The sequence below is a fragment of the Bos grunniens genome, chromosome 14, assembly GCF_055505025.1.
Source record: "Bos grunniens cultivar Pamir isolate PY7600 chromosome 14, Bosgru_T2T1.0, whole genome shotgun sequence".
Lineage (NCBI taxonomy): Eukaryota > Metazoa > Chordata > Mammalia > Artiodactyla > Bovidae > Bos > Bos grunniens.
The window spans coordinates 12,816,525-12,832,940 of NC_141178.1; the positions used below are offsets into that span (position 1 = coordinate 12,816,525).

Below are 16,416 nucleotides of genomic sequence, written 5' to 3' on the forward strand. Positions count from 1 at the left end.
GATAGAATTCCTTTGAGTTTTAATATGTCAGTGCCCTTCAGTATCTTAATAAGAATTGATTTAATTAATATATACTGTCAACAGAGTGTTTTCTTTTTAAAGGTTGAAGATTGGTTTTGTCATATGTAATTTCTCTGAAATGAAAAGCAAGAAACAGTTTTTAAAATCCTAACATCTATTGAGTGCTGCAACTATATGTCTGACATTGTTCTAAGAACTTAGTACATAACTGATTGAGTCCTCACGGCATCTCTATGACGTAGCTGCTTCTTTAATTATCCCTGTTTTGTAAATCAAGAAACGAAGGTTAAAGAGTTTGGCCATGAAGTAAGAGACAAAACTGTGTTTTGAACTCATCAGTCCAACTTCACCCTATGCTTTTACTCTTGGAATCATTGGCAATGCCTTCATATAATTACAGTCTCTTGGTACTACCTTGTTGTCATTTGAATAGTTTGGGGTCACATACTTTTCCTTCCCTTCATCCTTCCTTCCTTCCCTCCCTTGATTTATTGAATGTTCATCTGTTTTTCCCATACTTTGTGTTGTAAACAGTCTTGGAAATGAGAAGGGAAAGGGTGTACTGTTAGGAAGAATTGATCCCCACTCTAGATGCTAATTCTTCTATAAGAACGATTGTGGACCCTCTAATGAGAAGTGCCCAGTGAAGACAGGAAGCCTTGGAGCCAGATGCTGTCTGGCTTTCCTTTGGCACAGTGTGTAGTGTGCAATGCACAGTGGGACGTTGTGCACGGGATATTAAATTTACTTGTGTCTTCATTCCTTCTTTAAGAAGATAATGCAAAAAAAAAAAAAAAGAAGATAATGCAAAGAGTGTATTCTTATTTAATTTTTCTGTGTTCCTATGCCTCTTTTTTGTCGTTTCCAGTTGCTTTTTTGGAATAAAGTGAGGTATTAAACTAATAGCCACAGGTACAGACTTTTTAGAAAGACTGAAAAATCTAGCTCTCCCCATTTTAAGTGTCAACGTTGTTATTTAGTATTCAGTGGGTTTCTTTTCCTCTTTCTTGAAATACATTAAAACCTGACTATTATATACTTTGAGCTATAAAAATTCAGTTGTATTTAATATTATATATTTCAAAGGCAATAATTGTTAAACAATTCTGACTGACTTTTTTCCTCATATATTTATTTAAAATTGTTGCTGGTATAATATTTTTTGAATGAGTAAATGATTTGTGTCATGAATATTTATCATGCTTTACTCAGAAAAACTATTAAAAATGAAAAATATTAGTTTAGACTTACTGCAGGTTTTACACATAGTTTACCTGTTTCTGCACTCTAAATATGCTAGCAGGTTATACTGTACCATCATATATTTGTTTTGTTTGTATGGTTATTCTCCACACATTTAAATTATAAATTTGTAGAGGCTAGATACCAACACCTACACTTCTACAGTAGAGTATTAGGCATCTTAAGGTGTTAGTGGAGAATTTTGTTGATTAGTAGTGGAAACTGTGGCAGTCTATTATTGGAAAATATTAGACTTTCTAGAAGAAAAGTATAAAATGTTAGTGTTTTTCTATTTTTTTCATCTGTAACTGTTGTTTTTCATTTACTCAACTGGAATCTGAGCACCTATTTGCTTTTTTCTTTTAATGTTATGGTAGTAATTTTAACTACTTTCTTCTTTGCTTTTTAGATATTCCTTTTCGCCAAGTTATTTCTGAGGAGTGTGTGGCTTTTATGTTAAACTGGAGGGAAAATGAATACCTTACTCTGCAAGTTCCTGCGTTTCTACTCCAGAGTAATCCGTTTGTGAAGGTAATTCATGTTTAATATAAATAAAAGAATTATTAGGGTGGGATTATTGGACCAATTTCCTTAGATTTGTACTCCTTAGGGAACTTATCTAGTTTCTAAGTTTGAATATAAGTGTGGACAAATATATTGGTTTGCAGGTAAGAATATAGTTTTTGATAATTAAGGCACTTGAGTTTGCCCTCTCTTAATATGTTTTTCCTAGTAACATATAGTTAAGAAAATGTAAGCAAAAATTATTTTGTTAACAGACAACATTTTGGTATAATCCTAAACTAGTGAGGAGTTAATTAGTTTTTCTTGATTGATGTAGTCAGACCCTGCCTTTAGCTCTGGAGTACCTGGGGTAGAACTGAGGGAGCCGCCAGGGATGAACTGTGCCCATTTCCACGTGAGCACCTTCAGTGCAGTTCAGTCGCTCAGTCGTGTCCGGCTCTTTGCGACCCCATGAATCGCAGCATGCCAGGCCTCCCTGTCCATCACCAACTCCCGGAGTTCACTCAAACCTCATGTCCGTCGAGTCGGTGATGCCATCCAACCATCTCATCCTCTGTCGTCCCCTTCTCCTCCTGCCCCCAATCCCTCCCAGCATCAGGGTCTTTTCCAACGAGTCAACTCTTCGCATGAGGTGGCCAAAGTACTGGATGCTTTAGCATCACTCCTTCCAATGAACACCCAGGACTGATCTCCTTTAGGATGGACTGGTTGGATCTCCTTGCAGTCCAAGAGACTTCAAGAGTCTTCTCCAACACCACAGTTCAGAAGCATCAATTCTTCGGCTCTCAGCTTTCTTCACAGTTCAACTCTTACATCCATACATGACCACTGGAAAAACCATAGCCTTGACTAGACGGACCTTTGTTGGCAAAGTAACGTCTCTGTTTTTGGATATGCTATCTAGGTTGGTCATAACTTTCCTTCCAAGGAGTAAGCGTCTTTTAATTTCATGGCTGCAATCATCGTCTGCAGTGATTTTGGAGCCCCCAAAATAAAGTCTGACACTGTTTCCACTGATTCCCCATCTATTTCCCATGATGTGATGGGACCATATGCCATGATCTTCGTTTTCTGAATGTTGAGCTTTAAGCCAACTTTTTCACTCTCCTCTTTCACTTTCATCAAGAGGCTTTTTAGTTCCTCTTCACTTTCTGCCATAAGGTTGGTGTCATCTGGATATCTGAGGTTATTGATATTTCTCCCGGCAATCTTGATTCCAGCTTGTGCTTCTTCCAGCCCAGCGTTTCTCATGATGTACTCTGCATAGAAGTTAAATAAGCAGGGTGACAATATACAGCCTTAATGTACTCCTTACCCTTCCTCAAAGCCTGTTAAACTCTCTTAAGTTGATGCCTGATTCTTATTAGTGTGCTTGCAAGGTCACTTTAGTTGTATCTGACTCTTTGTGACCCTATGGACTGTAGCCTGCCAGGCTCCTCTGTCCATGGGGATCCTCCAGGCAAGAATACTGGAGTGGGTTGCCTTGCCCTCCTCCAAGGGATCTTCCCGATCCAGGGATAGAACCCGAGTCTCTTATGTCTCCTGCATTGGCAGGTGGATTCTTTACCACTGGAAGCCCCCTTATTAGTGCGCATGTTTGGTATTAGTAATTATTTCCATGTGAAAGAATTCATTCAGTGAATTGATGGTATGTTGTTTATTTTTTTTTTTTCTTAATTGCATCTCTCCTGTACCACTGAAAATACTTCTCTGTGCAGAGAACTTGAAAAATACGAAAAAAAAAAAATACGGAGATGTTTTCTCTAAGAAAACAAATCTTTCATTTGTTAATACTGTGTTTGCCCTGAAGAAGCAGTGAGCTTTTCTCCCTTTCTGGTCTTAGAGTTTAAAAAGAAGTTTCACGATTTAAGACTTTATGTATGCATTTCATCCCAAGTTTCTTTATTCTTTTGTAAAAATGCTTATTTATTTATCTTTGTTGCTGCCCTTGGGATTTCTCTGGTTATGACGATTGGGGGCTTCTCATCGTGGTGGCTTCACTTGCTGCAGAGCACAGGTTCTAGGGCGCACGGCTTCCGTAATTGCAGCTTGTGGGCTTAGGTGCCCTGCGGCACGTGGGATCTTCCCTGACCGGGGATCGTACCTGTATCCCCTACATTGCAAGGCAGATTCTTAACTTCTGGACCACCAGGGATGCCCTTATTCTTTTCTTAATGCTTGTATTACCTTTTGTTGTTCTTATCTGCCCTCATCTCATCTTTGGTACATAGTCCCTTAAATTGATGGCTGTCTGGGAACCTTGCAAGATTTTTACATTTGTCTTCGGTTATTTGTTTCTTCCTTCTTATTTCATGTATGTCTTTTGAAAAACAGTTCATTTTATTTCAGCTCTTTGGAGGGTTACTGATTTTTTTGGTTTTCCCTCCTTTTTTGTTTTCTTTCTGATTGTTCATAAAAATATATTGTTGTCTGTGAATTATCCTTCTCTTTGTAATTTCAGACTTTGGATTATACCTGTGTTTTCAGTCAGTTTTGTGAGATGGGAGTTCCTCATATTTAGGGAATTTTTCTGATTATGCCCAGCAGTCCCTTAGGCTTTAGTAAGCCCTCATGTGAGACCATTTTGTTTCATGATGGTCATGTCCACTGAGAATGGTGGCTTGGTATTAAGATGGTGCTGTAGCTTCTCTTTTTATTCATCTTAGCAGTGAATTCGGTGGAGCCGTGCACCAGAGAGGTTGGCTGCGTGTTTGAGGGCCCGCAGTGCAGAAGGCTGTGCTGTTGGTTACCTAACCCTGGGCTCGGTTAGCCCCTGCTTCCTGCACTTCCCCCCATCTGTCTGCAGAGGAGGAAGGGTAAGGGGTGACCTTGCTGCAGGGCCACTCAGGCGTCCCATTGTCTCATCTGGGTTAGGGTTTTGCGTGCCTTCTTCCTTAGCTGGCCCCTTGTTCCCTTGTTAGCATAGAGGAGAAAGTAGAGAAAGAAGTCTAGAGTGTGGGATGTGTATTAAAAATTATACAGTGTAGAGCACCTTTCAGACTTTGAATTTCATGTGGAATATTAATACACATGCATAGGGAAGAGTCTGGAAGGCTATTAATAGTCATTATCCCTGGGTAATGAAACAGTAAGTGGTTTAAATCGATTTTATTTTCCATTCTGTTATGTATTTTATTTCTTTAAATACCTGCTTATCACAAAAAGGAAAGAAGCTCTTAAGCATGTGACTAAAGACCTTTCGAAATATTAAAAACTGTCCAACCTCCCTCGCAGATCAGGGTGGGGGTAGTGTAGTCTAGGAAAATGGACAGCGTTGATGGGCACTTGGATTATCGGAGGCTGGCTGGTGGGAGGAGGAGGAGAGGTTGGTGCTCACTTAGGTCGCAGTGGTGCAGGACAAAGGCCTGGCTTGGGCCGAGCCCGCCAGCCTCTTCAGGTGCGGGAGCCTCTCCTTCCTGGCCTGCCCTCCAGCCTGTCCTCGGTGCCAGCGCGCTCCCAGCCCGTCCTCACGGCGCGTTCTCACGCTCCTGCACTTCTGCCGGGGTGTGTGCTGTGTGTGTTCGTTCTGGATCCTTCTCCACCTCAGGTCCTGAAGGCTGCCTTTGTTCAGACCGGTCCCTTTCAGTAATCTGTGCTTCCTTAATTCTGCCTCCTCACATCAGCAGTAGTTACATCCCCAGTGGCTCCCATTTTCCTTAGAGAAAAGTTGCTCTAAATCTTGTTCCTCTGTTCTGCCAACTTCAGTGTCTATATTTTTTCCTCATTTTTTTCATTAAAAAAATGTGTGGGTGTGAGTGAAATTTAACCACTATTTTAATCTCATCTCTGGGCTTTTATAGTTAACACTGTCATGTATATATTCCATTACAGGCTTTTTTTTTTTTTTCAAGTGGGATCATAGTAAGTGTATTTAGCAACTTTTTCCCCCCACTTAATAGCATGTCTCTTTGCCTTGTTTCACTTTTATCCTCATTAGACTATGCTGTTTTTGTTCTCCTTAGACTGGTTGTTTAGAAACAAGGTTTGTAATGTGGTGGAACCAGAGGATCCTCTTCCCAGATCTGATTCAGATCTGTCAGTGTACAGCGAGCTCTGAATCCCCCAGTGGTCAGATAGAGGCCAGCATCAAATACTGTGCTTCCTCTGTGCGGCCAGCTTCGATCTTTGTTCAGATGTTCTCAGGAATAGAAATGGCATGTATGACATTACAGATTATCTTCTGTGTGTTTTCTGTTTTTCATGTTATAGCTTGGACAGCTTTTAGCAGCTACATGCAAAGAACTTCCAGGCCCTAAAGAAAGTAGACGGACTGCTAAAGACCTTTGGGAAGTTGTGGTTCAGATCTGTAGTGTGTCCAGTCAACACAAACGAGGAAATGATGGCAGAGTTAGTTTAATAAAGCAGAGGGAATCTACATTAGGTATAATGTATCGGTATGTTTCTATCAGTTTATTTTTTAAGTTATTTATACTATTTTGTACTGTTCTAAGAACGTCTGTCATTATCCTTGTGTATCATAAAAATGGACAATGTAAGAATTCTCTGGTGCTGATCTGGGATGGACTTGTCTAATAGCACCAACTTAGGAAATACCTGTGTATTTCCTATCAACAGTGTCTGGTTGGATAGTACTGAAGATGTCACATGTAATTAAAACAGGAAAGACATTTTATTAGGTTAGTATAACAATAGAATATTATACTCTTTTATACATATAGAACTGAAAAGTTAGGACTAGAACTTCACCTAGAATTTACTTTCTTGTTTTTATTTTGAATTTCTGGTATTAAATGTATATACAAAAATTTGTGTCTTTGTAGGAGTGAACTGCTTTCTTTCCTCAAAAGATTAAGGGTAAGTTTCGTAAAAGTGGGTCTAACTACTATTGCTGATTTCTGAGGATATGATAAAAAAAATTATTGAGTGTTAAAATGCTGATTATTTAAGTAATCTGTTAATGTGCTTTTTATCTTTGGTGATCATTTTTTTTGAGGATGGGATAGTCTGAATGGAGAAGTTTATTTTGCACTTACCATACTCTGTTTTAGTGAGTACAGTAGGTGTTTTTAAATTATAAAGAAGTCTTCATAATAGGGCTAGGTATCTGAATCCTAACTTTAATTCTTTTGATAGGATTAATATCGTATTTGTTTATTGGACATAGATTCCACTCTTTAAATTCTATTCTGTAAACAGCTATGCCACACAGCTTGTGGGATCTTAGTTCTCCCACCAGGGATCAAACCCGTGTTCCCTGCAGTGGAAGCATGGAGTCTTAACCACTGAACACCAGGAAAGTCCCTGAATATTAGTTTGAGGAATAAAAAGGCAGTTGTTTTTAGAGGTAGCTGGAAGTACTAGTGGGAAGGAGTTCTTTTAATTCAATTTCAAAAGACGTGGGAGGACAGACACCTAAATTTGGTCATTTTTGTGTTAATTGTGTGTTGTGATTTCTTTCATGAGATTAAAAATAATGTTAATCTCTAGTGTACTCCTAACTAAAGCAGGTGATAACTTTCAAAGGGGTAAGAATCTTTTGAAGGAAAGTACTTGGTATCCTTGAGGCTGATAGAGAAATATTAAGATATATATAATATTTAAGGATTCTTTGTTTTCTTTCTCATAGGAACCATTGGTTTTGACTATTATTTTGTCACTCTTTGTGAAACTTCACAATGTCCGGGTCAGTATTTCATAATTTCATCTAAAAAATTTTTGAAAGAAAGTTCTTTTTAAATCACACTCTTTTTTTTCTTTTTTTTTAAATAAGGAGGACATTGTGAATGATATTACAGCTGAACATATTTCTATCTGGCCATCCTCCATCCCCAAGTAAGAAGTATTATAGCTTACATTTTATTAAATTGTTTTATATATATATATATAAACTATCCTGACTGATATAGATAAACCTGAATAATTTGATTAAAAGACTGCAATTTGTTGCGACTCTGTAGCCAACTTCATATTTCTCTATTACAGTAATGATCTTCCTAGAAATTATGCATCAGGCATAACTAAGAGCTGAAGGGTACTAGCCTTAGATTGAATCAGTGGCACCCACTCCAGTACTCTTGCCTGGAAAATCCCATGGACGGAGGAGCCTGGTAGGCTGCAGTCCATGGGGTCACTTAAGAGTCGGACACAACTGAGCAACTTCACTTTCACTCTTCACTTTCATGCATTGGAGAAGGAAATGGCAACCCACTCCAGTGTTCTTGCCTGGAGAATCCCAGGGACGGGGGAGCCTGGTGGGCTGCCGTCTATGTGGTCGCACAGAGTTAGGCGCTGAAGCGACGCAGCAGACAGTCTCAGTAATCCTGATTTCTTGTCAGTGGTGGAATTAGAAAATGGAGGCTAATAAAAGGATGACGTTCTACCTGGCTTTTCTAATACTGATTGTCAGAGGTCCCCAATGCTTTTTCGTTACCTTAAGAAATTCTTTAATTACTTTAAGAACTCTTCTCTCTTCCGTTTATCACCTGGGAACCACAGTAAGAGGCGGACAACTAAGGGGAGAGGACAGTGCTCCTCCTTTTGTGGAAGAAGAAACCGTTTACATTTTTCTCTTCCCACAGATGCCAGCTTCTTACTTAGGAGAGTCCGTTTGTTTCCTCACATAAATGACTCTTCTTTTCTCCCCTAGCCCCTAGTCATCTTCTTTGTGCCTGAAGGGTAGGCACAGAAATCTAGGCATATTTTATTGCTCTTAATAAAGGCATCTCTGAAGAAGAAAAGATTGTAGTAAGTAGGTAAACAGTCTCAGAGATGGGAAGCTCTCTCGGACAGGGATTTTGGAGGACCCCAAGTGGTGAGTGACCCTTGCCTCCACTTACAAGGCTTGGTTCCCAAAGCAGCACCGTGCTTCCTGAAGCGAATAACTGCAGATATTTTTATGTAAAATTTGTAAAATAGCAGTCCATTAATCAGGTAGAGATCATTCTGCTTTTTTTTTTTGACTATGCTGAGTCTTCATTGCGGTGCACAGGCTTTCTCCAGTGGTGAGGGGGCTCTGGTTGCAGAGTGTGTGCTCCAGAGCCCCGGGCTCACCAGTTGTGGCGTGGAGGCTTAGTTATGCTGTGGTATGTGGGATCTTAGTTCCCCAACCAGGGATCGAACCCGTGTCCCCTGCTTTGGGGCGCTGGGGAAATCCCTGTTTGCCTTTGGTTATAATAAGTCTTAGGTGTTACTTCTTCAGCCTAAGTTTAGATTATAAAGTACTGATTGATTTTTTTCAGTGTGTGTTGATAAATGAGGCAGTGGTTTGTCATAGAGGTTCCGAGCCAGACTCAGAGAGCTTGAGGCCCAGCCTGTCCACTTACCAGGTCTCCTGCAACCCAGATCTCCTGCATTGCAGGCAGATTCTTTACCATCTGAGCCACCAAGGAAGCCCTTAACTTATTTAAATAATCATAAATAAATTAGTTGTAGGCTTCCCTGGTGGCTCAGCAGTAAGGAATGTACCTGCAATGCAGGAGCTGCAGGAGACACAGGTTCGACTCCTGGGTTGGGAAGATCCTCTGGAGGAGGGCATGGCAATCCACTCCAGTAATCTTGCCTGGAGAATCCCATGGACTGAGGAGCTTGGCAGGCTCAGTCCGTATGGTCACAAAGAGTCGGACATGACTGAAGTGACTTAGCACAGGGAGTTCCCTGGTGATCCAGTGGTTAAGAATCTGCCAGCCAGTGCACGGGGACAAGGTTCAGGAAGGTTCCTTGGTCCCGGAAGATCCCGCATGCCAAGGGCAACTAAGCCGGTGTGCCAAAACTACTGAGCCTGCGAGCTGCAACTGCTGAAAGCCTGTGTGCTCTGGGGCCTGCAAGAGCAGCAAGAGAAGCCAGCACAAGGAGAAGCCCACGCACCTTGACTCCAGAGCAGTTCCTGCTCACTGCAGCTAAATAAAGACACTTGCAAAAATGAAGACCTAGAGCAGCTAGAAACAGATCAGTTGTAAGCAGACAGTTGGGTGTTTGCTAGTAGCACCATGGTACTTTCCCACTGCACTGGGAACAGTGGTGAAGTGTGGTAAAATTTAGCTCCTCAGGGCAACAGAGATTGTCCTTGTCCAAGTTCATCTCGTAAACGATAGAGCCGGGACTTGAACTGTGGTATGCTTCTGAATCAAAAGCCTGTTTTCCCTACCGTTGGGTCTCACTGCTTCCGGGAGGTAGGAGCTGTGGTTGTGTTTCCTGGGTGCTGGCCTGGCTTTTCTCCTCACACTTCTGTCGTCTTATTCTGTGTCTCAGAATTTCCAGGTTTAACCAGGCTCAGAGCAGCTGGCCCCATTCCCCTCTCTTTTTTTGGATTCTTCATTGCTTCCAAATGCATTGCTGAGATGACACTTGCCATATCTTGCCCCTAACCCAGTGAAACATCTAATCCAGAGGCGTAAGAAGCCACAGGATGGATTTAAGGCCACATATAGCAGTATTGTTGTTTGAACCCTTGGTTTTTGTAGCTTTCTCTAGATAATAGAACTTAAAAATCATTTGGAAAATTTTTCTCAGTGTATCTCTTTAAAATTTTGTTGCCTGTAAGTTATGCATAAACAGTGGAGATAGGGTCATATCCTACCACCTTTTTGTGCTTTACGTTGTAAAATGTTTAAAGATACTCTTAGAGTGGCCTGGTTTACCTTCTTTGGCATTTTGGGAAAAGGAAACAAAAATCAGATTGTTTTCAGCCCCATATAAAAAGTTAGCTGATCACACGTCCTCCGATTTAGTTGTTTTGATAGTTTTAAAATATTTACTGCTAGTAATATTTAGCATTGTATTTATGTTCACTTAAATTTTGACTCTTTTGTTTGTTTGTTTTAATAAATGTGTGTATAGATTTGTGAAGTTGACTCCTAAATTATGTGTATTGTTTTTCCTGTAGCCTCCAGTCAGTGGATTTTGAAGCTGTAGCGATCACAGTGAAAGAGCTAGTTCGGTATGCCCTCAGTATAAACCCAAACAACCACTCCTGGTTAATTATTCAGGCGGACATTTATTTTGGTAAGTGACATGTATCACTGCTTTGTGTTTGTAGCTCTTCTAGAAGTGAAAATAAATATGTTACACTTACTATTACAGTACTTTATTAAACTTGAGTCTTGTTTTTGACATTCTCTAAATCTTCTTCCAAGATGAAATTGAGAGTAATTGTTACTGTTATATGTATGCATTTTTCTGAATCTTTGATTCAGATGTTTTTAATTTTATGTTGAACACCTTTTTTCTGTTTTTTTTTTTTTTCCCCCATAGTAAGTGATCATCTGAAAAGTTGGTAAAACATTCTTAGGAGGTTAAAATTTAGTTTGCACAATTGCTATTTTAAAGGTTCTAAAATGTGTCCAGGCACTCGATAATTATTTGTGTTCATGGGAAGAGATTTGTTGCCACCCAGTTTTAGCAGTAATTAACTCAGGGCCAGTCTTATTTCATCTGTACCCTCACCTGCATCATCCTTGCTTTCTTCTGGATTATTTTTGAAACAAACAATGGCCAATTAACAAATATGTCTTTGTTTTTGGCTGTGCTGGGCCTCGTTGCCGTTTGAGGGCTTTTCTGTTTGCAAAGAGCAGAGGCTGCTCTCCAGTTGCAGTGCACGGGCTTCTTTTGTAACAGCACAGGCTCCAGAGCCTGGGGGCTTCAGTGGTTGCTGCACGTGGGCTCAGTCGCTGTGACCCGCAGGTTCCAGAGCTCAGGCTCAGTGGGTGTGTGGTGCCTGGGCGTAGTCGCTCCCAGGCATGTGGGATCTTCGTGGATCCAGGATGGAGCTGGTGTCCCCTGCATTATTGCAAGGTGCAATCTTAACTACTGGACCACCAGGGAAGCCCAATAATTGCCAACTTTAATGCTTATGGTTACCGTAGCCCTGCAAAGAATTTATTTTCAGGATCTTAATATCTTTATTCAGAGTAAATTTTCTGATTCTAAACTGTCTCAGAAAAATAAGATCTGTTTCTAGTATAGGCATTTGGGAAATATATGCCTCCAAGTACTAAGTTCTGCACTAGTAAGTTTGACAAGAAATCTGAGGTAAAATTTTGGCTAATCGAAAACAATCTATATATAGGGCTTCTTTAAAGTGGTTGAAATAATAAAGCCAATTTTTCTCATTCTTGCCCTGGCTAAGCGTCACCCCTAGGTCTGTGGTTTGAATCTGCTTTGTCGCACATGAAGTAATAATACCTGACCCTTCACAAAAGAGGCCCTGTCTTTTTAGCTGCATATTTAATGACAGATAATCTTTATCTCTGTTTTCTGCTTCAAGCAACAAATCAGTATTCAGCGGCTCTTCACTATTACCTTCAGGCGGGAGCTGTGTGCTCTGATTTCTTTAACAAGGCTGTGCCTCCAGATGTTTATACAGACCAGGTAAAAGTTGTTGTGCGCTTGCTTTCTTCTGAAGTGTCTGAAAACATTATTTTTCCTGGGCCTCATTTTGCCTGAGTTTCTTCTTTTCCATAAATGTGGTAGTAACTCCCAAATGGATTGATTGCTCCGGGTCAGACCGCCTTCATGGTTCCCGTGCCCAAAGCCATTGCTGATTTGATTTCCCAAACACCTCAAACTCAACCTCTCCAGGGCTGGTTCGGCATCTTACTCTACCAGTCTGTCCTGATGACCGTCCCACACCAGAACAAAAACATAAACCCCCACTGAAATTTTAGTCAGCTTTGTTTTGCCCTTTGAGTTGACCAAGCATAAACCCTGAGTGTCATCCTTTTTTCTTTTCTAATCCTTCCACCAATATCCACTCAGCCTTTAATGTTGATTCTGTCTCTTCAATCTCAAATTTTACTCATTTTCTCCCAATATGCTCTACTGCTTAGGCTGCCAATATCATAATATAATAAATGGCATTTTTTTAATACTTAACAATAATGACTTAAATAGGATATAAAATCTTTTAATAATTAGGTTTTTAAAATTAGAAGTTCTGTTTTTTAGAGCAGTTTTAGATTCACAACAAAATTGAGTGAAAAATAATAGAGTTCTTCTATTCTTCCTATCCCTGCACATGTACAACCTACCTGGTGATTGACATCCCACGTCAGAGTGGAACATTTGTTACAATTCTTATCAATTAGTTTTTTAAAATAATGAGAATTTTGTTTTTATAGGTAATAAAACGAATGATAAAGTGCTGTTCTTTGCTGAATTGCCACACACAGGTTAGTTTATAAAATTATGATGTTGGTCTCTTGTCTTGTAAGTTAGAGTTTATAGTAAATACAAGGCATTGCACTGGGAAGTATTTTCCATGTCATAATTCCTTAAATTTACGGCATTTAAGAATTTGGCATGATCTTTAAATTTTTTTTAAGAGTTTACAGAATTTTAACTGAAATGAAAGTGTGGGTTATAAAACATTGGCCTTTGAACCTTATAAATAGAAAAGCCATTCTCAAGTATATCTAATATTTAAGAGTAGATATGTGCATTAATCACTGTGTGTGTGTTAGTCTCTCAGTCATGTCTGACTCTTTGTGACCCCATGGACTATAGCTTGCCAGGCTCCTCTCTCCATGGGATTCTCTGGGCAAGAATATTGGAGTGGATAACCATTGCTTTCTCCAGTGGTCTTCCTGACCCAAGGATTGAACCTGGGTCTCTTGCATTGCAGGCAGATTCTTTACCATCTGAGCCACCAGGGAAGTTCCATATTAATCATTAGGGAAACGTAAATCAATACCACAATGAGATATCACTTCACACATATGAGGAGGCAGTAATTGAAAGACAGAAACAAGTATTGGTGAAGCTGTGGAGAAATTAGAACCCTCATGTGGCTGGTAGGAATATACAGTGGGGCAGCCTTTTTGGAAAACAGTTTGCTGCCTGCTCAAGAAAGTAAACATCAAATTCCCTACTGTATGACCCAGCAGTTTCACTCATAAGTATATAACCAACAAAGCTGAAAACATTTATCCACAAAAGGATTTATATGTGAAATGTTTGTAGCACAGCACATTCATTATTCATAATAGACAAAAGTGGAAACAACCCAAATGCTCATCTGCTGATGAATGGATAAACAAAATCTGGTAGATTTATATCGTGGAATATTATTCAGCCATGAACAGGGATGAAGTACTGATATTTGCTACAACAGAGATGAATCCTATATGTTTTATGTTGAGTGAAAAAACAGCCAGATTACGAAAAGCTTTGTTTTGTATGATCCCCTTTATATGAAATGTCCAGAATAAGCAAATGGGTAGAGTCAGTGTAGGTTATTGGTTGTCAGAGACCAGGAGAGGAGGTGGGAGGGAACTGGAGAGGGACTGCTAATGGATATGGATTTTTTCCCCTGGGGTAGGGGAATGCAATGTTTTGGAATTAGATAGTGGTGATGGTTGTACAATTTTGTGAATATAGTAAAAAGCACTGAATTTTATACTCTGAAAGGGTTCATATTTTGGTATGTGAATAATAATTTTAAAAGTTCTATAAATATTTAAGAAAGAGATCAGCATTATGACCTACATACCTGGTTGAAATGGATCTGTCTTTAATCTTAAGCAGACTGGCAGCTTACATGTTGCCCAAATGAGCTTCTGTACTTGCCAGCTGTGAAAGGCCTAATTGGAGGAACATCCATTGGATGTATGTCCTTGAACATTTAACACTTTGGTCAGTTTTCTATTCCCTTTGATTTTCTAAACCGGCTTTTTGCCAGCCTCTCATTCAGGTAAAGCTCTAAAAATGTTATGATTTAAGTTACTGGTGAAGAAAATATTGGGCAGACAGACACATGTAAGGATTTTTACCATTAAAATTGAATGGATTCCATACATACGAGCTGATTTATTCAGCCTGATCTGCAAGGCCTCTTAAGTTAGAGAATATATTCTTAACATAGGGCTTCCCTGGTGGCTCAGATGGTAAAGAATTCGCCTGCTGCCAGAGAGTAGGATTCAATCCCTGCGTTGGGAATATCCCCTGGAGGAGGGCATGGCAACCCACTCCAGTATTCTTGCCTAGAGAATCCCATGGAAGGAGCCTGGCAGGCTACAGACTGCGGGGTCACCAAGAGCTGGACACGACTGAGCGACAAAGCATACATTCTGGACATGAGAATCATTAAAAACTACCCCTGCAAAACCAGGAGTCATTATTTTTCCCCCAAACTTTAACCTTTTTAGTTTGTATTGGGGTATAGCTGATTAACAGTGGTGTGGTGCTTCAGGTGAACAGTGAAGGGACTCAGCTGTACATATATTCTCCCCTAAGGCCCCCACCCGTCCAGACTGGCACGTAACATCGAGCAGAGTTCCACGTGCTATATACTAGGTCCTTGGTAGTTTGTTATCCATTTTAAATACAGCAGTGTGTACATGACCTTCCCTAAATCCCTAACTATCCCTTCCCCACAGCAACCATAAGTTCAGTATGTGAAACCATTTTTAATTCTTTGTTTATGTAGGTGGCAATTTTATGTCAGTTCCTCAGAGAGATTGACTACAAAACAGCCTTTAAATCACTGCAGGAACAAAACAGGTATGAACGGTTTTTAAAATAGAGTTGAAATTTTCTGCTTAAGGAAGATTAAATAACTGAATTCTGTTTTTCAGTCATGATGCAATGGACTCCTACTATGACTACATATGGGATGTTACCATTTTGGAATATTTGACTTGTATCCTTTCATTAACATATGTGTGTGTTACTAGAACAGTTCATTTTCTGTAAATTAAAGACGTATTTAATATTGTGTATTTTCTAAATAAAAAATGAAGAACAGAACAGAGCCTCTATATCATGATATGTAATAGTATTAAATTTATTATTCTTAACTGATTCATTTAGATCTTCATCATAAAAGAGGAGAAACAGATAAAAGACAAATTGCAGTAAGTTATTTTGTGCTTTGATTCTTCAGTGATAAACTTAATTTCCCTAATACTAAACTATTTCTTGTCTTATACAGTGTTGGTGTCCTTACCGTGGTCTGCAAGGTTGAGAGGGACCTGACCTCTAGCTAGTCACTCGACTCCCCTTTGCTAAGTTCTGCTACCCCAGTACCCCTACCATTCTTTGAGCATGCCAAGAACATTCACCACCGAAGTGTCTGTAAAATTTTCTCTTTCAGGAACATTCTTTTTTAACTTCGCTCAGGTTTCTCCTCAGTTGTCACCTTCCTAGAAATCATTATTTTCCTGTTGTTGTTCAGTCGCTGAGTTGTGTCCCACTCTTTGCGACCCCATGGACTGCAGCGTGCCAGGCTCCTCTCTCCTTCACTGTCTCCTGGAATTTGCTCAAGTTCATGTCCATTGAGTCGGTGATGCCATCCAATCATCTTATCCTCTGCCCCCTTCTCCTTTTGTCTTCAGTCTTTCCCAGCATCAGGGTCTTTTCTAATGAGTTAGCTCTTCCCATCAGGTGGCCAAAGTACTAGAGCTTCAGCATCATTCCAATGAATATTCAGGGTTGATTTCCTTTAGGATGGACTGGTTGGATCTCTTTGCAGTCCAAGGGACTCTCAAGAGTCTTCTCCAACATCACAATTTGAAAGCATCAGTTCTTCAGCGCTCAGCCTTCTTTATGGTCCAACTCTCACATCCATATGTGACTATTGGAAAAACCACAGCTTTGGCTATGAGGACCTTTGTTGGCAAAGTGATGTCTCCGCTTTTTAATACATTGCCCAGGTTTGTCATAGCTTTCTTTCCA

The 16,416-nt window shown here is 39.9% G+C and overlaps 1 protein-coding gene across 6 annotated transcripts in view; it reads left to right on the forward strand.

Moving 5' to 3' along the window:
* The window catches only part of INTS8 (integrator complex subunit 8), a 53,510-nt gene that overhangs the window by 26,479 nt on the left and 10,615 nt on the right, over nt 1-16,416 (forward strand). For 4 of the 6 annotated variants that reach the window (XM_086335960.1, XM_086335958.1, XM_086335963.1 and 1 more), the window contains 11 exons: nt 1,673-1,794; nt 5,998-6,182; nt 6,570-6,603; nt 7,376-7,432; nt 7,520-7,581; nt 10,631-10,749; nt 12,011-12,114; nt 12,864-12,914; nt 15,170-15,243; nt 15,318-15,382; nt 15,553-15,596. In XM_086335960.1, coding sequence (XP_086192086.1) covers nt 1,673-1,794; nt 5,998-6,182; nt 6,570-6,603; nt 7,376-7,432; nt 7,520-7,581; nt 10,631-10,749; nt 12,011-12,114; nt 12,864-12,914; nt 15,170-15,243; nt 15,318-15,382; nt 15,553-15,596 — 917 coding nt within the window. Of the gene's footprint in view, nt 1-1,672; nt 1,795-2,380; nt 3,530-5,997; nt 6,183-6,569; nt 6,604-7,375; nt 7,433-7,519; nt 7,582-10,630; nt 10,750-12,010; nt 12,115-12,863; nt 12,915-15,169; nt 15,244-15,317; nt 15,383-15,552; nt 15,597-16,416 lie in introns of those variants that run through there. The other 2 variants (XR_015140491.1, XM_086335962.1) reach the window with 2 other exon arrangements.